At 33.6% G+C, this 24,603-nt stretch overlaps 5 protein-coding genes across 8 annotated transcripts; 3 read left to right on the top strand and 2 right to left on the bottom strand.

Annotated features, from left to right (window-relative positions):
• Window positions 1-4,065: 4,065 nt before the first annotated feature.
• On the top strand, window positions 4,066-11,234 carry LOC112795626 (histidine kinase 3). 2 transcript variants are annotated; one of them, XM_025837655.3, is made up of 12 exons: window positions 4,066-4,483; window positions 5,067-5,436; window positions 5,812-6,093; window positions 6,974-7,143; window positions 7,416-7,628; window positions 7,847-8,033; window positions 8,125-8,176; window positions 8,315-8,544; window positions 8,630-8,728; window positions 8,807-9,933; window positions 10,194-10,511; window positions 10,752-11,234. In XM_025837655.3, the coding sequence occupies exons 2-11, from the start codon at window positions 5,086-5,088 to the stop codon at window positions 10,417-10,419; spliced, it is 2,937 nt and encodes a 978-aa protein (XP_025693440.1). In that variant the 5' UTR covers window positions 4,066-4,483; window positions 5,067-5,085; the 3' UTR covers window positions 10,420-10,511; window positions 10,752-11,234. The 2 variants fall into 2 exon arrangements, with proteins under 2 accessions (XP_025693440.1, XP_025693439.1); XM_025837654.3 differs by having other exon boundaries at window positions 4,095-4,483; window positions 4,837-5,436.
• A 1,144-nt stretch (window positions 11,235-12,378) lies between these two features.
• Window positions 12,379-13,905, top strand: LOC140184372 (protein FAR1-RELATED SEQUENCE 5-like). Its single transcript, XM_072234754.1, has 2 exons — window positions 12,379-13,301; window positions 13,455-13,905. The coding sequence occupies exons 1-2, from the start codon at window positions 12,418-12,420 to the stop codon at window positions 13,891-13,893; spliced, it is 1,323 nt and encodes a 440-aa protein (XP_072090855.1). The 5' UTR covers window positions 12,379-12,417; the 3' UTR covers window positions 13,894-13,905.
• Window positions 13,906-13,996: 91 nt separating this feature from the next.
• On the top strand, window positions 13,997-15,434 carry LOC140184373 (protein FAR-RED ELONGATED HYPOCOTYL 3-like). Its single transcript, XM_072234756.1, has 2 exons — window positions 13,997-14,882; window positions 14,968-15,434. Exons 1-2 carry the CDS (start codon window positions 14,010-14,012, stop codon window positions 15,082-15,084), a joined length of 990 nt encoding a protein of 329 aa, XP_072090857.1. The 5' UTR covers window positions 13,997-14,009; the 3' UTR covers window positions 15,085-15,434.
• Window positions 15,435-15,441: 7 nt separating this feature from the next.
• On the bottom strand, window positions 15,442-21,306 carry LOC112794147 (uncharacterized). Of its 2 annotated transcripts, XM_072234752.1 has the most exons (20): window positions 21,020-21,306; window positions 20,033-20,314; window positions 19,429-19,919; window positions 19,140-19,357; window positions 18,862-18,939; window positions 18,709-18,774; window positions 18,561-18,629; window positions 18,411-18,485; window positions 18,284-18,337; window positions 18,046-18,132; window positions 17,754-17,819; window positions 17,572-17,670; window positions 17,403-17,468; window positions 16,835-17,318; window positions 16,673-16,759; window positions 16,420-16,548; window positions 16,195-16,329; window positions 15,947-16,059; window positions 15,783-15,876; window positions 15,442-15,697 (listed from the first exon to the last, which is right to left on the bottom strand). In XM_072234752.1, the coding sequence occupies exons 1-20, from the start codon at window positions 21,204-21,206 to the stop codon at window positions 15,524-15,526; spliced, it is 3,054 nt and encodes a 1,017-aa protein (XP_072090853.1). In that variant the 5' UTR covers window positions 21,207-21,306; the 3' UTR covers window positions 15,442-15,523. The 2 variants fall into 2 exon arrangements, with proteins under 2 accessions (XP_072090853.1, XP_072090854.1); XM_072234753.1 differs by lacking the exon at window positions 18,046-18,132.
• A 605-nt stretch (window positions 21,307-21,911) lies between these two features.
• On the bottom strand, window positions 21,912-23,982 carry LOC112795627 (uncharacterized). 2 transcript variants are annotated; one of them, XM_025837656.3, is made up of 2 exons: window positions 23,738-23,982; window positions 21,912-22,412 (listed from the first exon to the last, which is right to left on the bottom strand). In XM_025837656.3, exons 1-2 carry the CDS (start codon window positions 23,921-23,923, stop codon window positions 21,960-21,962), a joined length of 639 nt encoding a protein of 212 aa, XP_025693441.1. In that variant the 5' UTR covers window positions 23,924-23,982; the 3' UTR covers window positions 21,912-21,959. The 2 variants fall into 2 exon arrangements, with proteins under 2 accessions (XP_025693441.1, XP_025693442.1); XM_025837657.3 differs by having other exon boundaries at window positions 21,912-22,409; window positions 23,738-23,970.
• Window positions 23,983-24,603: the final 621 nt, after the last annotated feature.

Here is a 24,603-nt window from a genome sequence, read left to right on the forward strand (position 1 = left end):
TATTTTTTAATAATTAAAATTTAACATATATAATTAATTAAATTGTATTATTTTTTATTAAAATTAGGTCAAATAAATTAATTTAACCGAAAAATAGTGAATAAAATTTTGAACCGGTATAAATTAATATTATTTTTATAAAAAATAACTATAATACCCTTATTATAAAAAATGACTAAAATACTCGTATTATATATATTAATTTTGAGAATCCTAAATTCTAGTTCTTTTCTTTTCTATCGTCATAGGGTTAGTATTTAGAGTTTTCAAAATTAATATATATAAGGATATTTTAGTTATTTTTTATAAAAAATATTAATCTAGATCGATTTAAAATTTAATTTATAAATTTTTTGACTAAACTGATTTGTCCGGTCTAATTTTAATAAAAATAATACAATTTAATTAATTATATGTGTTAAATTTTAATTATTCAAAAATATTTTTAAAAAAAGACGTTTTTAACATTTTTATCTAAGTGGTTCTCTAAAAAAAATTATGTTTGAATCTAATATTTTTGAATATTTTAACACAATTGTAAGAAGGTATAACAATAATTATTAGATATATATTATAAAACCCTAAAACTTTTAAGTATTTAAAATGAGTTTATGGTAAAGTTTGATGTGGAAGGCTAGCTGCAACAAATCACAACGTAGATTGGAGGGAAAGGAAAAAAAAAATTAAATTAAATTAAAAAGCAAAAGATAATAGCACCTTGAGAGTTGTATAATCCATGGATGCATGCCTTATCTCCTTACCTAATCTTCATTAGTTCAGTGACTTTGACTCTGGTGTCCAATGGCAATTATGTAAAAAGAAAAAAAGGGTAACCGTATCAAATACCATTCTGCATAATAAGTAAATAAATGATAAATTAAAGTTTATGCTTATTCTTGAAATTGTGGCTGTATAAAAGGGTATTTATGGGAACACAGAAAAGTACAGCGAAGCATAATAAAAAAGAAAGAAAAAGAAACTGAGAGTTAACGACTTAGCGTGTAGAAGTTGTCTAGTGCCATGGACGGACAGGGATGTGAACACAACACACATCAAAAAGGGAGAAAGAGAAAAGTTGAGAGAGAAAAAAAATAAATAAAGCACTTATTTCTACTAAGTGGAACCAAACCTTTCTTTATATCCTTTCTAATATTACGAGTTTAATTTAAGTAATGAAATCTTTTACAATTAAGTTATTTGAATTATTATTTACAAAATAATTATTTTTATTGACATAATAATATATAATTATATATATATGCAGTTTTTTATATATATATAATATATATAAATTAAATCTATATTATATTTAAGACAATTTAATATTCGAATAATTTTAAAAAAATTAGTTAACATGTATTTTAATGATACAAATTAAGATTATTAGTAATAAAAAATTTTAAATAATTTATTTTAATAAATATACAGTAAATATATCAAAAATTTAAATTTTTTTATTTTTTTAAAAGATATTTTTAATTAGTAATTTTATTATGTATCTAAACGCACGTATTAGATAAATCTTAATTTAAAATATTGACAATTAATTAATTAAAGTTTCACGTGTTTTTTGAATTAAGAGTTTAAAAAGCCAGTTAGTTTTCATTTTTGTTATAACTATAAGATTTTTTAGTAAACAAATTCAAATAAGTTAATCCCAACCCAACAAAATTTATTTACATAAGATACACGTGTAAAATTACGTTATTTTTTTCGTGTTTCTTTTACTTTTTTGTATTTCTCTTTAAATGGTTATATCCCTTGTTCTTTGTCCTCTTCTTTCTTTACGTTTCTTCTTTTTTTGCGTTTTTCTTTCTTCTTTTTCTTCACGTATTTTATCTTCTTTGTCGTTCTTTTTATTGCTGCCGTTGTTGTTACAATTTTTTCCTCCTCTTCTTTTTATTGATTTTATAATATTATGTATTTTTTTCGTTATTTATTTTTTCTTTCCAAAAAAAATTATAAAAAAATAAAATAAAAAGATGAAGAAAAAAAAGTAGCAGAAAATGAGGAGAAAGAAGAGGAAGAATTTTGAATTATGCATAATTTATCAGAATAAAAATACACCAAAATATTTTAACAATAACACATAAATTTCTTAGTTTTTATACCAAAATTTTGCTACAAAATGCGCAAAAAGCTTTTCTTCTTTTTTTCCCCATTTCTTTCTTTCTTTTAACTGAATGAATGTAGGTTCATCTTTTTTCAAGTAATTTTACAACATTATGTATTTCTTCTTTTTCTTTATTTGATTTTTTTTTGTTTTTGTTCTTGTTAAGAGTGTAAAACAAGAAGAAACTTGAGAAGGTAAAATAAGAAGGAAAAGATGAAAAAAAAGATAATGATGATGATGAAAAAGAAGAAAAAGAAGAAGAAGCAACAGATGATGAAGATGAGGAAGATGAAGAGTTTTGAGTTATGCATAATTTATCAGAATAAAAATATACCAAAATTTCTTAACAATAATACATAAATTTCTTAACTTTTACACCAAAATTTTATTACAAATGCAAAAAAATATTTTTTAATGCTGCATTTTTTCTTTTTTTTTCTTATTTCTTTCTTTCTTTTAGTCGAATGAATGTAAGTTCATCATTTTTCAAGTAATTTTGCAGCATTAAGTGTTTCTTCTTCTTCTTTGTTTGATTTTTTTGTTTTTATTTTTGTTAAGAGAGTAAAAAAGAAGAAATTTGAGAAGGTAAAATAAGAAGAAAAGGATGAATAAGAAAAAAAAAGATGATGATGATGAAAAAGAAGAAGCAACAAAAGATGAAGAGGAAGAAGAAAAAGAGTTTTGAATTAGGCAGAATTTATCAGAATAAAATACACCGAAATTTCTTAACAATAACAAAAAATTTCTTAGGTTTTACACCAAAATTTAGCTACAAATCTTAATTAACTCAGAAATGCACCAAAATTACTTAATGATTGAGACACACAAACTCAATTTAAAAACAACACACAAAAATGACTGAATTATCAATAAAATTTTGGATCAGGCAATGTCATCAATATGACAAAAATTCTACAATAATGATAATAATAACGACGATAATGATAACGACGATACATATAAGAAGAAGACAACGATGACTATAACGATGATGATCATAATGATGAAGATGATGAAGGAAAATGAGAAAAAGAAAGGAGGAGAAGAAAATTTCAATGAGAAAAGAAGGAGGAAGAAGAGGATGAGGAGGTGGTGGTGACGATAACAAAAGAGAAAAATAACAAAAAAAAGAAAATAAAAAGAAGACGAAGTATCAAAAATGACAAAAGAAAAGAAAAAAAACGTATAACAGAAGCGCGAAAAAAATATACGTACACAAATGTAAATGATTTAATTGGACTTATTTAATTAAATGACTTATATATAAAAATTAATTCGTTAATTTTACTAGCAACTCCTACACAATTAAATATTTACGTACACTAAATTTTTTACATTAATTATGCATTGAAATTAACTTCCATGGATTAAGTCGTTTATTTAAGAACCAATGATTAGCTGTGGAAATGTTTCATGACCAAGTTATGAATAAATTCTAGATCTCTTAGTTAAAAAAAAAAAACCAGCTAATGTGATAATAAATTAATAACACACATTTATCAACTAGATATTATTTATAATGATGCAAAAATATATAATTAAAGTACTATAAAAAGCACAAACTATTCTTACACATATTGTGCATAAAAAATAAAAAATTAATCTAACAAATAAATGAATAAGTAGAAGAATTAATTTTTATTTTTTATTTTTCTAAAAAATTAGGATTTAAAATTAAAATTTAGAATAATAATTTAATTTTAATGTACTGTTAGTGTAAAACTATTTTACGCGTATATCTAATCACATTACGTCATATTAGTAAAAATAACTACTTTTATATTCACTTTGTAAATAGTCATAAAAAAAACGATTGTAACTACACGACTGTCAATGCATTAAAATTAAATTTTTAGAATAAAAAAAATTAAAACTTAATTGATATTAACAAAAAAAATTAACTTCCCAACTAAAGTCTAAATAAATTTGTACATGTATTGTTGGTTTTTTCTAACATATGAAGGAGCATTTTGTTAAAATAATATATTTTATTTATATATTTATTTTTTTTTTGAGTGGATAGTTGAGAAAGAGATAATGGCCAATACCAAGAAACATTGTTGCTATCATATTCTTATCATGTGTCTTTTGTAAAAATTCCTCCTTAGCTAGCAGCACCTCTTCACTCCCCATGAATTTCAATTCATTTCTCTAACTCTTTCTGTTTTTTTTCTTTTTCTTTAAGCTTCATTTTCCTTTCACTTACTTCATAATAATAATAATATTAATAATAATCCATTTCTTCCATTTCCAACAAAATCTTTTTGTTGGAGTAGTGCTTCATAGTTCAAAGTTCAAACCTTGTTACTGCTTCTGAAAAATTTGAGGAACACTCTCTGATTTTGGTAGCTAAAGATCGAATCTTTGAAGGTTAGTTCTGGCCCCTCTTTTTTTTTTTTTTGGTCTTCTATGTCTTTGGTTGGTAGCTAGTAGTGGCTGACAAGATAAACAAGAAGTGTCAATTTCATGTTTCTGGAATCAGAAACTTGGAATCATTCTTTGGTTCTCTAAAAAAAAAAGGGTGTTTGTGAATTTCATGTTTGGTTCTGCCATTCTAGACCCTTTTTTTTTTCTCTCTTTTATTTTCATTTTTATTTTTTATTCTTTATTTTTTTCCCCAAGCTAATTGTTATGCTGGATAAGATAGCATCTTTATTTAGTTTCTCATCATATTTTGGTATTTTCAAGAACTGTACTTCCTAATTTCTCTTTTGGTGAAATAGGTCTCTGAGTTTGTGGAGATTCTGTGGATTTGACAGTGTTTTTTTCCTTGGAACTGTTGATAGTAATAAAATTGAGTGGGGAACTGTTGTTGGATGAGTTTGCTCCATGTTGTTGGGTTTGGTCTAAAAGTAGGGCATCTACTTTGGGTGCCATGTTGCTTGATTGTGTCTTTCATTTACCTCAACTGGTTCAATTGCAATCTTGGAATTAATCATAACCATAATTGTAGTAACAATAACAAGTGGAAGATGGGTTTTCTTGGAGATTATGATGGGAAGGTTTGGCTCAATAATTGGTGGGAGAAGAACTTAGGGAACACTTGTAAACAATACTATTACAAGTATAACAGTTTGAGGAGATCCTGGTGGAGGAAGCTCTGGCATGCTTATGTGGTTTTTTGGATTGTGATTTCGTCCTCGAGGTTCTTGCATATGAGCTCAGAGGCTACTGAGAAGAGGAAGGAAAGTCTGGTTAGCTTGTGTGATGAAAGGGCAAGGATGCTGCAGGATCAGTTTAATGTTAGTATGAACCATATTCAGGCTATGTCCATTTTGATCTCCACTTTTCACCATGCCATGGACCCTTCTGCGATCGATCAGGTACTCGATCTCAATAACAGTTTGCTATTTTGGCTTCCCTTTTTAAGTTAGATTTGTTTATTTATTTTATTCAAGTAGGTAAATCTCTTAGGAGCTGGAACTGGTCTATGTTTGGTAAAGTTGCATTTGGTTAGAAATGCATGGTCTTAGTGTGCTCCTGTAGGAAGAACACTAATGTCTTCGTCTTCGGTGTCTTTGTCTTAGGGTCCTGTCCCATAATAGACACAATTCTGCTGTTTCTGTATTTATTATCTCCTTTATCAAAATTGTGTCCTCGCATTTTTGTATTTCTTTCCTAAGACAGTTACCAAAGGAGGACTAATTGATGGTAAGTTCTTTGTTTAAAACTCAATCTAACTTGTGACAGCTCTGCAGAAAACTTTTGCCAGGTATACGGAAAGAACTGCGTTCGAGAGGCCCCTTACAAGTGGTGTTGCATATGCTGTAAGGGTGCTCCATTCCGAAAGGGAACAATTCGAGAAGCAGCAAGGGTGGACTATTAAGAGGATGGATACCCTGGAACAAAACCCGGTTCAAGAGGATGATTTCGCCTTAGAGGCATTGGAGCCATCCCCTATTCAGGAAGAATATGCTCCTGTCATCTTTGCCCAGGAAACAATCAAACATGTAATTTCTGTTGATGTGCTTTCTGGAAAGGTAACTTTCTCTTACCATCTCTTAAATGTAACTGCTTCAATTTATACATTTTTATTATGTTTAAAGTTTAAAACATCTATAGCTAACTATGAAATCTGTTAATAGAAGTTTGACACTGTCAAACATGATCAACTATTTATGCATGTAAAGCATTTCACTCTTAATTTCATGGCAATGTATTGAATGGTAATAATGTACAAACTTGTACTCGTAAATCCATCGGTCATTAATGATGTCTTGAGAAAACATGTTGAAAATGGGTTATGGAAGTTGGCCTTTTTAAAGAAACATGAAGTATCTTGTATTAAATGCATTTAATTACTTGGCCAAGTAGGATTTATTTATTTATTTGTCAAAGGATTTACCTAAAGTGTATACAGGTATTTAAATGTACCTTGTTAAGGCTATTTATGTTGGAAAGTTTTGATTGTTTTTGTACATTTAACACCTCAACAAGTGGCCCTACCTAAACCCTTTTACTTTGTGAAATGATTAAAAGCAATGAAAAATTAAGGAGATTTTTAATTTTTTATTCCAATTTATGTTCTGACAGAGAGTGCACCAAACATTTAATGTTGCAAGAGTGAATGGGTGTGAGAAAAAAAATAAAAAAACTCTATTAATTTAGTTTAAATAAATGCCATTAAATAATTCTTTGGCTTTAGTGTAATTTGGTTTTAGTTACTAGTCTTAAACACTTGTTAGCTTATTCCCAAAACTATTTATGCTCCAACATTGATACTTTTTCAATTATCTTTCTCTCCCCTATTCTTTCATCTCCATGAGTTGATACCTTATAGAGTATAGAGAATTGAATAGTATAACTTTGTGGACATCAGAATGCTTAACTGTTACTGATTGTTCACTTGTTCATCTACAGGAAGACCGGCAAAACGTGTTGCGTGCTAGAGAGTCAGGCAAAGGAGTCTTAACTGCTCCCTTCAGGCTGCTCAAAACAAATCGTCTAGGCGTTATCCTCACATTTGCTGTATACAAGAAAGAACTTCCATCAAATGCAACCCCAGATGAAAGGATTCAAGCAACTGATGGGTGTGTACTTAAATTTTTTGTACATTCAATGTGTTTGAACACTTACAAGTCTTATTCTTTTTCAATGAAACAATTCCAGTTTTATAAAACTTAAAGGGGTTCCCTTGGATTAGTGAAACACTTAACATAGTTTTCCTCATTCGAGTTCGGTAATTAAGAGTTTCGAAGCAACTTTTTCACTGGGGACTGGATAATGAATTTGAGAGCACAATTCATACTGCATTTGACTTGCTAGAGAAGCTTTCTAATGTTTTCTATTAATTCCTGTGAAGGTATCTTGGAGGGGTCTTTGACATTGAGTCATTAGTGGAAAAATTACTTCAGCAACTTGCTAGCAAGCAGTCAGTAATTGTTAATGTTTATGATACTACAAATCATACCGATCCTATTGCCATGTATGGTTCGGATGTATTAGGTGATGAATTCTACCATGTCAGCACTCTCAACTTTGGAGATCCCTTCAGGAAGCATGAGATGCACTGCAGGTAACATATGTTGCCAAATGAGTTTTATATGTTATCTTATACGACGTGGTTTAATTTCATTTGGCATATTGATCTTACAAAACTTGCAGTTTAGAGGTCTCTTTTCTGGAGTTAGTTGTTTATTATTTTGGTGTATTATATTAATTTTCACATTATTGAAATGTGAAATTAGTCATAGATTTGAACTATGCCTGAAATCCGGTTTGATGCCGACACAGGTTCAAACAGAAACCACCGTGGCCGTGGGAGGCAATACATTCATCAGTTGGCATGCTTGTTATTGCAGTCCTTATTGGATATATTCTCTATGCCACTGTGAATCGAATGTTCATTTCCGAGGATAATTACAATGAGCAGATGGAGCTTAAAAAACGTGCCCAGGCAGCTGATGTTGCAAAATCTCAGGTATGAGACTTCTTCTGACTGATATTATAACTTGCTTATCCTTAACTTATACTGATCATTTGGGGGGCCTAATTGATGATTGACACTGCAGTTTCTCGCCACTGTTTCCCATGAGATCCGAACACCAATGAATGGTGTCTTAGGTGAGTTGAACTCTTGACCCTGTTGTCCTTTGCTAGTATAATTTCACACAAGCCCTGTCTTCTTATTTTAGTATAACTTGATAAAAGAGAGTGGTGTTCATCATCTGTGAGTGACTTTGTTCTATAATTGGATTTCAGGGATGTTGAATATGCTTATGGACACAGATCTGGATGTAACACAACAGGAGTATGTCAGAACAGCACAGGGTAGTGGAAAAGCTCTTGTATCCCTTATAAATGAGGTTTTGGACCAGGCAAAGATTGATTCCGGTAAGCTAGAGCTGGAGGCAGTGGTGTTTGACTTACGGGCGATTTTGGATGATGTGTTGTTACTGTTTTCTGAGAAGTCTCAAGGGAAAGGAGTAGAGGTAAAATTATTTTTCTCTTTGATATGATGGAAGTTTCAATTATTGCATTTCTAATTATAACATGATCGATTTTGGCGGAGCACAGTTGGCAGTATATGTCTCGGATAAGGTTCCAGAACAACTCATAGGTGATCCTGGAAGGTTTAGACAAATAATTACAAATCTCATGGGCAACTCTATTAAGGTATGTCTATAGGGATAGATGTTAGATTGACTTATACACATGCTTATGGTCTCAAAATGACAGTTGTTTGTTTGGCAGTTCACGGAAAAAGGACATATCTTTGTTACCATCCATCTTGTTGAGGAGGTTGTTCATTCAATAGAAGTTGAGCCGCAATCAACCTCAAAAGATACCTTAAGTGGTTACCCGGTTGCTGATATTCGTCGGAGCTGGGAAGGATTCAAGGCTTTCAGCCAAGAGGGACCTCTTGGTTCTTTTTCGTCCCCCTCGAGCGAGCTTGTCAATCTGATTGTATCTGTCGAGGATACTGGAGTAGGTATTCCTCTCGAGGCACAGTCCCGTATATTCACTCCTTTCATGCAAGTAGATCCATCCATCTCCCGAAAACATGGGGGAACCGGGATTGGTCTAAGCATTAGTAAGTGTTTGGTTGGACGTATGAATGGAGAAATTGGGTTTGTGAGCATACCCAACATAGGTTCCACTTTCACATTTACTGCTGTCTTCACAAATGGATCTCCCAATTCAAAGGAGGGTAGAACTCAGCAAATCAACAACCAGCCTCATCTTGCCTCCTCGGAATTCCATGGCACGAATGCTTTAGTTATCGACCCCAGACCCATTCGAGCTAAAGTTTCAAGATATCACCTCCAACGTCTTGACATTCGTGTCGAATTAGTCTCAGATTTGGATCAAGGTTTGTCCCTCATAACCAATGGGAATTCAGCAATTAGTATTGTTTTTATTGAGCAGGAGGTCTGGGATAGAGATTCGAGCATTTCGTCGCACTTCGTCAACAATACTAGAAAAGTTGACCCTCCGAAGCTATTCATTCTTGTTAATTCCAATAGTTCTTTTAGAGCAAGTTCTGTAAATTCTGGTGATCCTTTTCCAGTTGTCATCACAAAACCTCTAAAAGCAAGTATGCTAGCTGTGACATTGCAAAGAGCCATGGGTGTTGGGAACAGAGGGAACACTCGAAATGTGGAGCTCCCCAGTTTATCTCTCCAACATCTTCTTCGAGGGAGAAGGATTTTAGTCGTAGACGACAACAGTGTGAACCGCACCGTGGCAGCCGGTGCCTTGAAAAAATATGGAGCTGATGTGGTTTGTGTAAGCAGTGGAAAAGATGCCATCTCCAAGCTGAAGCCACCCCATCAATTCGATGCCTGTTTCATGGATATCCAAATGCCAGAAATGGATGGGTATGCAACCAATATGCTTTTCTTCTAAATATGCAACCACTAATTTTGATGTTCTGTCAGTGTAAAACAACCTGCATCCAATCACATAATACGACATCATCAAAAGTAACTACTATTTTCATTGACCGCGTGCATGATCATCTAAAAGGACGGATTGTAAAACATTTTACACTGTCAGTGCATCAAAATTAAACTCTGTTCATAAACTTGTGCCACAATTTATTTGACAAGTATGCTAATATACAATTCTTTTGTGGCAGCTTTGAAGCTACAAGACGAATTCGAGAGCTGGAGCACATGGCGAGCATCGAAGACGGTGATGGTAATAATTCAAAGTTGCGTGTTCCCATTTTGGCTATGACAGCGGACGTGATGCAGGCAACAAATGAGGAATGCCTAAAAAGTGGGATGGATGGATATGTTTCAAAACCCTTTGAAGCTGAACAACTTTATAGAGAAGTTTCACGGTTTTTCCCAACTTCATGAAAACAGATCGAAACCGGTGGAAACTGGAAGCATCTGCACCTGTTCTCCAGGACATACTTTGTGCATAAATAACTTCTCAAGTTATCCTGAGAGTAAGTTTTTGCATAGGTGGGAACTCAGGTGCAGTCGACGACTTCACGTGAAGTTGATAACTGAGAACCGTTAGATGATTTGATTGATTTGATTAAATTTTCATCTAACGGCTCTCAACTATCAACTTTACGTGAAGTCGACTGCATCTGAGTTTTCACCTTCTGCATATTGCTACTTCCCCATTAAGCTCACTATTTTCTTGAAGATCCTTGGTTTTAAAGGTATTGATTCTTTCGCAGGGAGTGTACATAGGAGCCAAGTTTGATTCGTCGCAATTGGATTTTAGAATTGGTTGTGAAGGTATCAAAACTCGTTGATTGTTCAATGTAAAGTATTAACTTCCATCCATGGCATCATCTCGATCGAGGGGGGGACGACCCGGGTGTGTTTATATAAATGATTGGTTCTGGACATGTGGTGTCTCTTCGTTTTATGTATGTAGCAATAAGAATCCTACTTTGCTCACACCACTCTTGTAAACTTATTATAGTTTTAATACATCACGTGTGTATATAGATAGAGATTTGATTCAAGATGAGAGAAGGAAATTTTAGGTTGTTAGTGACAAAGGTGGTTTAAGTGCACACCATACTAGCTCATCAATGGTGGCGTGTAACCGTCGTGCCGGATTCCGGCGTCAAAGATTGTGTAGTACATTGTTGGAGTGATCCATGGATTTTTGGCCGATTTGTACATTTTCATTTCTGGCTTGCTTTGGCTTCTATTTGTTTACCTTTCAATTGTTGTTGTTTTTCATTGTGTTATATATTTAGTAGTACAGTATAATATAAACAGGTTAAAGTGTTCAGATCAAATCAAAATATACTAATATTTGCATTTAATTTGGGGGTCATTTAGAATTTAAAATACATAAAACATTTCATAATATTTATTTTTATTAGACAATACAATCTTTTTAAATTAGTTACCAATAGTAATGGTTGACATGAAATATTAACTTGCACACATAGTCGTTAATTATTCTTAGAGACGGATTTAGATAATTATTCTCTTTTTATTTATGACTGGACGAACTTCTTTATATTGTTAAAAAATGTAAGAAAATTGATTTTAATACTTCTGTTTGGCTTTTTTTCCCTTGAAAAGCAAAAAATCTTATTATTTTCTTTAAAAAGATATTAATGCTTTATAAAATTTGTACAAATATATAAAGGTGATCTCTTTTATTTTTCAGTTAAAGAAAAACAGTTGAGTTTATGTTAAAAAACAAAAACGGAAAAGCTCTGCATACAAGCCATTAGGACTTGTATGCTTTACAAGTTTATTAAATAATAAATTTAAAATACTCGCTCCTCCAGCTACGTTGATTACACGCGCTATATAATATGCCGCGTATATCTAACTTCCAAATTTAAAATATTTGTTTCCTTCTTCGTTTTCGTTATTTTGAGATTTGGTTGTTCTTCTTCTCGCGCGTTTTTCCTCATTCTTCTCCATCGATCTTTTCCTCTTCTTTTCTCACTGGTATGTTCTTCGTTTACGTTCTCTTTTTCTCTCTCTGCAACTCGAGCTTCGTTTTCTCTTTTGATTTGTTGTTTTCTGAAATCAAAGTTCGAACTCGTTTTGAAGATAATGGATCCTTCAAGCTCAGATTCTGCGCTGAATCCAGGCGATGTGGATTATGAATTTGAATCTAGCGAAGTTCCTGAGGTTTGATTTACAGTAATTTGTATAGCATTGTGTAGTTTAAAAATTGCTGAACATTGTTTAATTACCTGGAATTTATAGCAGACGCTCGGGTGTAGATCAATTCTTCTTTGGGTGTATTTTAGCTATAAGTGTGGGTGTATATACACTTTACTGCTTTTTTGTTATTTTTAATTGAGTTGTTGTTGTTCAGGTGTATTATATCAAACATGATTGGGTGTGTTTTTAGTTTTTGACATGGTGTATTCTGCAGTCTGTGTATTGACAGTTTATGGCTTTAAAGGTCATTCTGTAGTTGAGTTGTTTCGGTTCGGGTGTATCATATTAGACATGATTGGGTGTATTTGTATCATATCTATGGGTGTATTCACAGTTCTGACACGGTTTATTGTGCAGCCTCTCTCTGTTGTTGATGACGAGCTTGTTCCGAAGGTCGGAATGACCTTTACGACCCTTGAAGATGCTGGAAAATTTTACAGGAACTACGCCAAGGTTGCAGGTTTCTCTACAAGAGTTTGGTGCACAAATAGGAAGGGAAACGAGATTAAGAATCAACTGATTACATGTAGCAGAGAGGGAAAATGGAAATCTAAAATATCTCCAACCGAGAAGACCAATCCGACAGCCGGTTTAAACTGTCCTGCAAGAATTTATATACACACATTGAAGGATGTCGGTGCTTGGATCATTTCAAAGGTTGTGCTGGATCATTCACACCCCTGCTGTCCAAGCAAAGCAGAGATGCTCAAACAGCACAGGGAACTAAGCATGTCCATTCGTCGTACGATAGAGAATAACGACGAGGCCGGTATCAGACCAAGCAAAACCTACCAATCATTTGTTGCGGCTGCCGGGGGTCACCGCGAGTTAAATTTCATCGAAAAGGACGTGAGAAATTACATTACCAGGGAAGTGCGGAATGTTTCCGAACAAGAAGATGCGAAGGAATTCGGGAAACATTTGTTAAGGATGAAAGAGAAGAATCCGAATTTCTTTTTTGAGCTCGAACTCGAGGAGGATCAATCGATTAAGCTGGCCTTTTGGGCCGACGCAAGAAGCAGAGCCGCCTGTGAGTATTTCGGAGACGTCATTTCATTCGACACCACCTACAATACAAACAGGTAACAAACTGTCCCTTTTTATGATGCTAAATTAATTTATTTTTACTAATCCACAGCAGAGGTGTATATTGGCTGTGTCATTGGGTGTATTTTAAGCATTTGTTGTGGTGTACCTAATGATTTTGCATTCTGGACCATGGTAATTCGTTTCAGGTATAATTTGGTCTGTGGTTCTTTTGTCGGGGTGAATCACCACGGTCAGTCAACACTTCTCGGATGCTCTTTGATGAAGAACGAAGAAATTGAATCATTCAAATGGTTATTTCAATGCTGGCTTCGTTGCATGGGAGGAAACGCTCCGAAAGGGTTTCTCACCGATCAGTGCGCATCAATGAAAAGGGCTTTAGAGGCCTGTATGCCAACAACAGTTCACCGCTGGTGTATTTGGCACATCATGAAGAAGATTTCAAGCAAATTAAACGGGTACAAGGGACACGCCGATATCGAACAACAAATGAGCCATGTTGTTTGGAACTCTCACAGCAAAGACTCATTCGATAGGAATTGGAACGATTTTCTGGTGAATTTTGGTCTTGCGGACAACAAGTGGCTCTCAGGTAATGTGTTTTTAAATTCTGCAGCAGAGGTGTAAATTGTACGATCTCTCGGGTGTATTTTACTGTGTGTGTTTGGGTGTATTATGCAGATCTGTACGAAGATCGTCACATATGGGTTCCTATCTATCTGGACCACCACTTCTGGGCAGGGATGAGAAGCACACAAAGGAGCGAGAGCATGCATTCATTTTTTAACAAGTACATCACCCGGAACAACTCGCTCATTCAGTTCGTCAAACAGTACGATAATTGCCTCGGAAGCAGGGAGCAAGCAGAGAGAGAATCAGATGCTGCAGATTTTCATACGGTCATACCGTGTGCAACCAAATCCTCCATCGAAGCTCAGTTTCAAGATGCGTACACCCACGCAAAGTTTAGGGAAGTCCAAGCCCAATTCAGAGGAAAGGCGAATTGCATCACCAGATTAAAGAATTCCGCTCTAGGCTATTCAGTATACGAAGTCGGAGAACAAGTTTCCAGCTCAATGTTGGACAAGTTCGCGGTTACCTACGACTCAGTTGCAGCCGAGGTAAAATGCCAATGCTTATTATTCGAGTCGAGAGGGATACTGTGCCGTCACGCACTAAGCGTGTTAAGCTTCGAACAAGTAAGCCAAGTGTCCCCTAGATACATACTGGAACGATGGAGCAAGAAGGTAAAGAGGCGACACACACACATCAAGAGCAGCCACGACGAGCCACTAATGGAGCCAAGAAGCAAGAGGTTCGACCAACTGGTTTTTCGTTCGCAAAATATTTGCGAATTTGCCTCCGAATCGGAGGAGCTGACTGCAATTCTGCACCGTGCGTACGATAACGTCATGGCCGAGATGGAAGCACTAAAAGCCAAAAGGAAGGGGACATCTTCTTTATCCCACGAAGACGCCAACTTGGAATCCGTTAACGAGCTTCAAAGCCCGCCAAGGATTCGAACAAGAGGACGTCCAAAAAACAGGCTAGGTTCAAAGCTGGAGAAACAGATTGCAAATGCCACAAAGAAGAAGAAGACGAAAGTTTTAAGCGAGGTAAATGTAATGTTCTTTAAATTTGTGGCAATTGAGTTTATTTTTCTAGTTAATAGTTTAGCTAATGCGTGAGTGTTATATTCAGATAAACCTGTTTGATGCTGCATCAGCGGCGCATTCAAGTTGCAGCCAATATCAGGGACAAGTTATAAATTATCAGGTCAGGGTACCAGCAGCAGGGGATAACTCTTTGGGTGTATAGTTATAGCGAGTATGGGTGTAAAATCACTATTACTTTTGGGTGTATTTTTGTTAATAGACAATTTACAGATAGACACATATTCAGATACATATAGGAACAAAAGCTGTAAAAATTCACAGGTTATGGGCGATATATTTCAGTTGATATTTTTTTTCATATTTTAGTACATGTAATTCATTCATTTTGAATACTTCACAGACAATTGGGTGTATATTTTATTCAACCTCGGGTGTATTATTAGACTTGCGTTGGGTGTAACAGTTTATAATATGCGTATGCCTTGATTTTTTGCTTTATGTTTTACCACCTGTAATACAGTTTTTCAATACATCACAGACAGTTTACCAGCACAGATAGTTTAACTATGGGAAAAAATATACATGGAATAGAAGTTGTTGATAAATGGCAAATATTTTACATCATTTGTTCAATTTACAAACTACCCATTTTCTATATCCTCAGAATTAATCTGACAAAACGGACTCAATAATACAGAGGATGGCTTCGACAGCCTTATAGCACTACTCTCTCTAATTGCCCGATCTCTCTGTTTATTCATCTCACTGAATAGTATCCGGGAAGCATACTCCACTCTATAGTGGTCCACCTCCTCCTACAATTAAAAAGTATGTTATGTTTAAACAGAAATATTAATTCAGTAAAGTAATACAGAGTTATATAGTTTTAAAGACAGTTACCTGTGTCCAATTATCCCATTCATACTTCCCCTTTTTAATGTTTTCCGGCTCTATTAACTCAAGCCACTTCATTACGGAAATAGCGCAGTCATAGCTGAAAACGAAGAAAATAAATTACAAATCTCATTTAGGAAAGTTTAAGGTTCAGAGTCACAAATCTATACCTTGTTTTTTGGCCTGAAATTTTAACATATGGTGCTTTAATTTCCTTCTCCTTCTCGCCTTTCTCGAGAGGTTTCCCGCCGGCATATGCTATCAATCTTGAAAATACATATCCCTTAAATACCAAAACAAGTCAGTAATACACCCGAATCAATGGACAAGATACACCCAATTGAATATGGAATATACACCCAACTCAAATTTCAAAATAGACCTATCTATTAAAGTAAAGAAGACAGAGGGAACTTACAGTGAATTTATTAATGTCCTTTATCTCATCGCTTGGAGCTTTTTTGTGTAGCAGGTCAAGTATTTGACATTTTCGCGTTCTTGTATTTATCAGCCATAACCACCAATGTCCCGAGTGGCAAACAGGAGCAAAAATCTGAAGGATTGCCACATTTCAACAGTCTGTTATTTTATTTGGCATATAAGTAAATAAGCGTACTAACAAATTTACGAAACAAAAACTTACATATGGATGCGAACTTAATTTTTTTCTATCTATGAAGGGAATGAAACTGGGGTAGGCTTCCACCATGAATTCTCTGTTCGTTTTCGGAGATATGAATTCCCCCCTTAGGTGATCCGAAAGTGCCATGCTCTGCAAGAATTGCAATACAAGAAATGAAAACATGAAAATACACAACTTACACCCAATCTAAGCTAAAAAATACACCCAAATCAATGCATAAAATACACCCAAAGTTTGTAGAAGTAACACTTACCACAATATCGGGGGGGAGACAGTATATTTGTGCCTGAAACCTGTTTTCCTTTTTCTGGTTTAGGATGAGGCAGATGGCAGATACAATCTAGAAATCAATTTTAAATTAATAAACATTGCAGTTGACTTTGGTGTAAAAACATTAATGTTAGTCTAAAATTACCTGAGATTCTATATCACTGTTTGCCTGGAGGGATGCAAGGTGCGTTCTCATCAAAATGTATTCTCCTTGGCCAGTCAGAGTGCATATCTCCTCAAACTCGTTAGTATCTCCCTTTGCATCTTCCTTCAGTCTCGTCCCCCAGATGTAGCACTTTTCTTTCATATCATCCGGAATTTGATTTATTCCCCCCGGGGTTTCAAACTTAGCAGAACTTTCTCCCCCAGTCTCCCTCTGAATTTTTGGACTTTCGTCTTTTCCCTTTGACGCACTGCTTGCTAACTTTTGGACCAAACTGTCCAATTGTTCTAGCATAGTTGCAGTTTCTGGAGATTTTTCCCTTTCAGTCTCCTGCGTCGACGCCCCCTCTTGGCTTGAATCTGTCAATCCGAGGCTGAATGATGGCATCCCCGGATCTATTTTAGGAACATAGGCTGCTGTCCGTGCCATCATCAACAGGGCAGCAGCGTCCTCGGCGTCTGGATGACTGCATCATTATGTATAAGAATAAGAGTAAGAATAAGAATATACGGATGACAAGCAAAGATTGATTCTAGTCTAATTAACTTACATTTTTGTTGGAGCTGGGGGAAGCTTGGGTGTTGTTTCTTGATGTTGTTTGGGGGTTTCAGGAGTGCTGCACAGTTACACAAAATCAATCAGGAAGAGTATACACCCAAACTCTTAGCAAATATACACCCAAACCCTAAACAAATATACACCCAATACTATTTTCTTACGTTTCTCTAGCCCCTTCAATCTGTAGCATAGGGGTTGGTTCGGAATCTGCGTCAGTGGTTGTTTGCTGGGATGGCGGCACAAAAAACTGGATCGGGACTCTAAACAAGAATAAAAATGAAAGGTTAACAACGTATTTGAAAATAATAAGCTTATAAGGTTGAAATATTCTTGGAAAACTCACATTGCAAGCGCTTCCGACGGCGTTTGTTCCCTAACAACCATCATATTCGAATCATCCGGAGTCAACCTAAAATACACCCAAAGAAGGTCAAAAAATACACCCGAATAATTCAAAAAGAAGACGGACTTTGTTTTTTGAGAACTTACATACTTGCAGTTTTTGCTTTTTTTTGCTGCCTTTTTTTTCTTGAATAAAATAATAAAGGGCTTTTTTTCTAAAAAAAATATATACAGAATTAGAAGTAGAAGTTATTAGAAGAAGAAAAGTAACGGTTATTTGAAAGAGAAATTACATGCTCTGAGACGGCTGGTTTACACTACTCTGTTCTGTGCGTCCTTGAGAGGAAGGATCATCACTTCCCAAGTTCACAGCCGGTAGTCTAAACAGATTTCATGTTATTCAAACGAAATATACATCCAACTTAGTAAACAAGATACACCCAACTTGATCCACAAAATACACCCATATTGTTTCACAGAATACATCCAAATCACGATAACAAGATTTTATTAAATAATAAAGCTTCTTACGTTTCAGAGGACACATAGCGACCTTCTGTCGATCGCAGGTCAGCTTGGTTGTCCCTGCGAAACAAGATACAATTATTAGCAAACAAAAGACACCAAAATCTCAAATACACAGCACAGCAAGACATACCCCTCTGCAGCAGATTTATGAACGTTTTCCCCTAGCAATTCATCAAGTTCGTCACTCGATATTTCATATGTCTCACTACATTCATAAAATAAGACGTTAACAAAAATAATTACGATGATAGACCGTAGTATAGCTTAGGAGGTACTGTACCCGTAAAAGTATTGATCTTCTTCAGGAGGTGAATCCTCCACAACTACTTTTTTCTTTTTTTGTGGTGTTCTGGGTGGAAAAAAAAACAGTACCAATCAGAAATAAAAAATTAATTTTATCATAGAATATTAATGAAAGAAGTGCTTACTCTTTTGGTGTTGTTTTTGTTTTTTTCTTTTTCTTCTCCTTCTTCCCAGGTGATGATTCTTCGCTCCTATAAGTCAATAAAAGACACCTCAGTTAATACACAAAATCTTTATAAAGAAGCCAAAACAAAGGAGTAATAATTTCAGGACATTACTCATCACTTGGTTCAGATTCAGATTCTGAATCAGAATCTGACTCCTCTTCCCTCTGCTTTCTTTTTCTTGAGTCCATTCTGGAAGGCAAACAATCGTCATTTAGAACATATTAAAAATACACCCAAATGAATTCACGAGATACACCCAACTGAGTATACAATATACACCCAACGCAGCAAACGAAACACACCCTGCTTAATAAACTACATACACCCAACGTGATCAAATAAAATACACCCAACTCGAAAAAAAAATTACACCCAAGTATGGTACTTACTTTTTTCCCTTTTTGCCGGGGTGTTTAATTCCCGAATCCTCCGAGTCTTCTTGAGCCTCAGACTCAGAGGTAGAAGTGTCACTGTCGGTAATTTCTGTCTCCGAAGACGATGTTGAGCTCGCCTTCCTTTTTTTTGTTTTTTTTATTTCTTGTTTTTTTTTGTTTTTTTTTTCTTTTTTTCTCATTTTTTCTTTTGTCTCTGCCAAATTCAGAATCCCCTGAAACATGAGATATTTTAGTTAGCACCATTCGGGTAAATAAAGTACACCAACTTATTATGATTACTCACCAAAATTTCCTCTTTCTCTTCATTCATTCTTTTCACCAACTGCTCCTTAGTCCAGTTGGCAATCCATGGCTTTGGTGGTCTTTCAACCCTGTTCTTGCCTTTGTTTTTTGAAAGGTGAAAGTAGATTATCATCAGGGCGAAGAGGCAGCCATTGATTGCCTTCTTCTTCTTCTCTTGATAGTCTGTTATGCCCCTGATCATGAAGGTCAAAACATGCCCCCCCCAGTTTCTCTCCTCTATGCCGTCCATCTTAAAAATCGGGACCAGGTGCACGGGCGATATTTTGTTTATCGTCGTTGGCAAAAGGAACGCCATCTGTATGTAGAGGATGAATATCCTCTTGAACATCAGGCGTTCCTCTTCGTTGCCAACGCCGATTTCCATCATCTCATCGGTAAGACTTTTGAGGGTCTTACCCTGGAATCTTCTATAAATTATTTTGTCATCATCAGAAAGTTTCTTATAGTCAACTTTCTCAGGAAATAGATCTCCTACAAAAAGGAAGACAACAAAGCATCCAAGTCGGTTCAAATACACCCAAGCATCAGGTTAATATACACCCAAGCAACAACTTAATATACATCTATAATTTTGAGCTAATTACCTGTTGCATTGATGCCAAGCGCATCACCTATTTTTTTTGGGGTTATATGGAAAGAACCATATCCTGTCTTCAGTTTGTTCTCCCCAAGTTTGAAGTTTTTTGCCAGCTCCCTTAAGAGTTGGTGATCCACCCTCAGTGGTGGGATGTGCATCAACTCACCGAATCCAAGATCCCTTACAATTGCCTTCTTCTCCTCAGTCATGTTTCTGAACTTATCATTCAGGAGATGTGTGGCACATTTCAGGTCTTTGGTTTGGTTTCTTGCTGCCATTTTCTCTGAAACTAAAAATACACCCAAAGATATCAGTAATATACACCCATATATATATGACTCAGATACACCCATTGATAACAATTAAGATACACCCATTGATAACAGTAAGATACACCCATATATATGAGTCAGATACAGCCAGATATTCGCAAGATACACCCATTCATAACAGTGAGATACACCCATAGATATTATTCAGATACACCCAACAATGTCAAACAAGATACACCCATTGATAACAATTAAGATACACCCATTGATAACAGTAAGATACACCCATATATATGAGTCAGATACAGCCAGATATTCGCAAGATACACCCATTCATAACAGTGAGATACACCCATAGATATTATTCAGATACACCCAACAATGTCAAACAAGATACACCCATTGATTACAGTGAGATACACCCATAGATATTATTCAGATACATCCATATAGATATCAGACAGATATCACTCAGCCATGCTTCAATATAAAGCCACATTACAAGGTTAAGCAGTTTACACCCCCGAATATACGGAATAAACCCCCAAAAATCAACAAAAATAGCAGGAGAACTTAGAATAACAATGTAGAACGACGTAGAACTTAGAAGAACGACGTATAACTTAGAAGAACGACGTATAACAAAGAAGCAAGAGTAATAGTAAACCCTAGCAGAACGACGTAAAAGAAAAGTAAAATATACAGTATTTTAATGGACTTACGTTGAGTATTCTTGGTTTGTTTTTTCTTCAGATTCTTCACAGAGAAGTTGATGGTGTTTTGATGCAGTTTTCGAACTACGATTTCTATATTTTGAAACTTGATTTTCGCTCGAAAATGAGAGGGTTTCGTTGTTTTGAAAGTGCCTTGAGAAATGGAAGAAGTGGAAGAAGTGGAAGAGTCTCCCATACGTAACCGTTCGAATGCTCAGCGCGTGATTTGGACGCGGCATCTTATCTCTCTTTCATGCGCGTGATTCGTGTTTGGGCTGGGCCAACTTGGTTGCTTGTAGGCTTGTATGTGTAGCAGGCCCGAAACAAAAAATTAAGAGTAAAGTGATAAATAAATCTTTGAAGATTTATACTTAGAATATATTAGTTTCTAAAAAAAATATAAATAAAATTTTTAAAATAACAGGTGTGGACACATTACCTTTAAATTAGGGTAAAGAATTTCAATTTAAACTAACTTGTCCATGTTTATACTCATTCACCCTCACTTTTTTCGAGGGGTGACAACACTATCCAAATCTGCGGGTACCCACTCCGTCCCTACTCGTTCGGAGTGGGATCGAATTTAGATAATACCTGACCCGATATATATATATATATATATATATATATATATATATATATATATATATATATACATTTTTTATCATATTATTTGATCAGGAAATATATTAAATTATTTTTGACAAATAAATTTTATTAATTTATACATACAAATTTTAAAAAATGTGAGTACAAATTATTTTAATTTATGTGTGTAAAATTTTGATAAGTATAAGTATAAATTATTGCTAATTAAATACTGACTAAAAATAATAATATTTATTGACAATATAATATTGCCCTTCAAAATATTTGTGACATAAATATAAAGAAAAGAATATTTGAAACAACATTGATATTTATTAGTGGACAGAATGAGTAGCCAGTTTCATTGGTTTCCATTATTGATACCTAAATTTGTTACATCCATATGAGGCATCTCTGGCAACTTGAGAGAACCAAGTGACGATGAAGATTCATCATCATGTTCTTTGTTGTTGTTGTCATCTTCTTGGGCGTTGACTTTGACCATTGCTTTGATCATACTTCCAAAGGACCTAAATGGATGGTTAATTCCATCTTTCACCTTCATAATCATTGAAACCTCTGAAAGTTGCCAAGCCATAGTGAGCACAATCATAACTGACAGAAGGCAATGAGTTACAAAATTCTGTCTCTTTATTTTCCTCAACTCCTTCACTATCTCATTAGTTTCAGTGCTTCCATTGCAAGAATCTGCGTTTTTGTTTTCTGTTTTCATTACTGTAGAAGCTTCCGAACCCGAAGGGCTAGAAGCTTCGGATTGAGCAAGTGGATCATCTCTTTGCAACACCTCCAACTGCTAATTGATTGAGAAAATGCACATACAAGAAATGCTTTTAACATGGACAAGTAATTGGCATCAATCTCAACCTTATATTAGTAAATGTCATTTTCGGTCTTTAACCATTTGTCCAATGGACTTTTCACTCCCTAAAAAAATTAAAAATTCAAATCGGTTCCTATTTATTTTGAAATATGTACATTCTAGTCCCTATTAACTTTGAGTAAATGTATTTCCAGTCCTTGGTAATGTTTTTTTCAGTCCTTAACTAAGAACTGGAACGTACATATATCAAAGTAGATAGAGATCAATTTAGATTTTTAGATTTCTTAAGAAGTGAAAAATCCATCAAACAAATGATTACAGACCGAAAAGGATATTTATTCTATATTTTATAAAGCGGGGCACCAATCTTCCTTATAAACATTACAATTGATCAAGATAGAAAAATCGTAGATATCACAAAATTCAAAGGTGTTGTGAGTAATATCATCTTATTTTAGGGACACTAACTAGTATAATGTACTTTATATAATCGGTAATATTAGAAAGACGAAAAAAAAATCAAAACAATCTAAATTTATTTTATTTAATATTTATTTATTATAAAATATATTAAATAAAGTTAATAAATTTTGACCTTTTTTATTATAAACTTTTGTTCTAAGACTTTTCATTATATAATAAGCATAGTATTCACCGAGACTTATTTCAATAAAATTAGCAGTTAACAACTCTCATTTTATACTAAACAATAATGCTCGGAACAAGATGGTTTTAGCTAAAAATTAGCTAAATATTTTTGCATAAATTTAAAATTTTTATATAGATGATGTTTATACTAGTATTAGGATGTTTCTTTGTAAATGGGATAATTTTTGAATTTATTTTTTAATTTATCATATTTTAGACATTTGGAGAAAGAAAGAGAATAAAAAGATGAATGCTAATTGAATCAATTTGCATAATTCACGTTATAATGATACTTAACATATCTCCTCCTAATTTAAATATGGTAAAACATTTAATAATCAAAATTTTAAATTATAAATAAATAAAACTAATTACTGTATTTATAATTAATTAAGTTATTCTATTTTTGACTAATTTAAAGTTAATTTCATATACTTTTTCTATACTAAATACAATCCTAAAATTTATTTCAATTTCTATTTTTCGGTCTCAAATTTTCAGTACCTGTCTGTCTCTCTTCCAAATACTATTTTAGGGTTTTCATCAACCAATTAAGTTTAATCTGAAAATCTAAATAAATTATGCGGCGTTTGGGCATATATAGTTGAAGGAAACGCGGTTTTTCAAGGAAAAAGAATAAACGGCCGTACCTGAAGGTGAGAGTGAGAAGCGGCAGAGAGAAGATTGGTAAGAGCGAGTTGGTATTCAGTTTCAGGATCTTCGTCGTTGTAAATTGCTTTGTTCTTGTTTTCTTTTATCAGCTTCTGAATTGCGTTGTCTATCACCTCCAACCTTCCACCTTCTTCCATTCTCGCCGGACACCCAATATTTGACATTGCTTCTCTCCTATTCCCTTCCTTTTATCTATAAAAGCGAACCATCTATTATACACTAGAAAATAATAATAATAATAATAATAATAATAATAATAATAATAATAATAATAATAATAATAATTCAGTTTTTAAAGATTTTAAAATTAGATATTTTAATTTAAAAAAATTAATATATAGATTAACTTTTAAAGTTTTATTTCAGTTTCGGTCTATTTTTTGATAAAATAATTATTTAAATCAATTTTTAAAAATGTATGTTTTGATTCTAAAAAAAAAAATTAATACACAAATTAATTATCAATATTTTTTAGATATATCAGTCATAGTTTAAAATTTAGAGTTTAGAGATTTATTTTACTTTTACTATATCTCAACCTTTATTATTATTAGTTTAGATTTTTTAATATGAGTGATAATATTAGTATATTAATACACTTTTTTTATTAGAAACAAGTAACATGAATAATAATACTTTAAAATTTAAATTTAAAATATTTTTTTAATACAAATATATTTTTGAAAATAGAATATCTTTTATTATATTAAATATAAAAATATTAAATAATTTTAACTAAAAATTTTTGTAGAATAATCTCTAATAAATTTATTGAATATTATTATTATCATGATTATTATTATTATTATTGAGTGAATATATATTTTTTATATTTTTTTATGAA

Source organism: Arachis hypogaea, chromosome 4 (assembly GCF_003086295.3).
Source record: "Arachis hypogaea cultivar Tifrunner chromosome 4, arahy.Tifrunner.gnm2.J5K5, whole genome shotgun sequence".
Taxonomy (NCBI): Eukaryota; Viridiplantae; Streptophyta; class Magnoliopsida; order Fabales; family Fabaceae; genus Arachis; species Arachis hypogaea.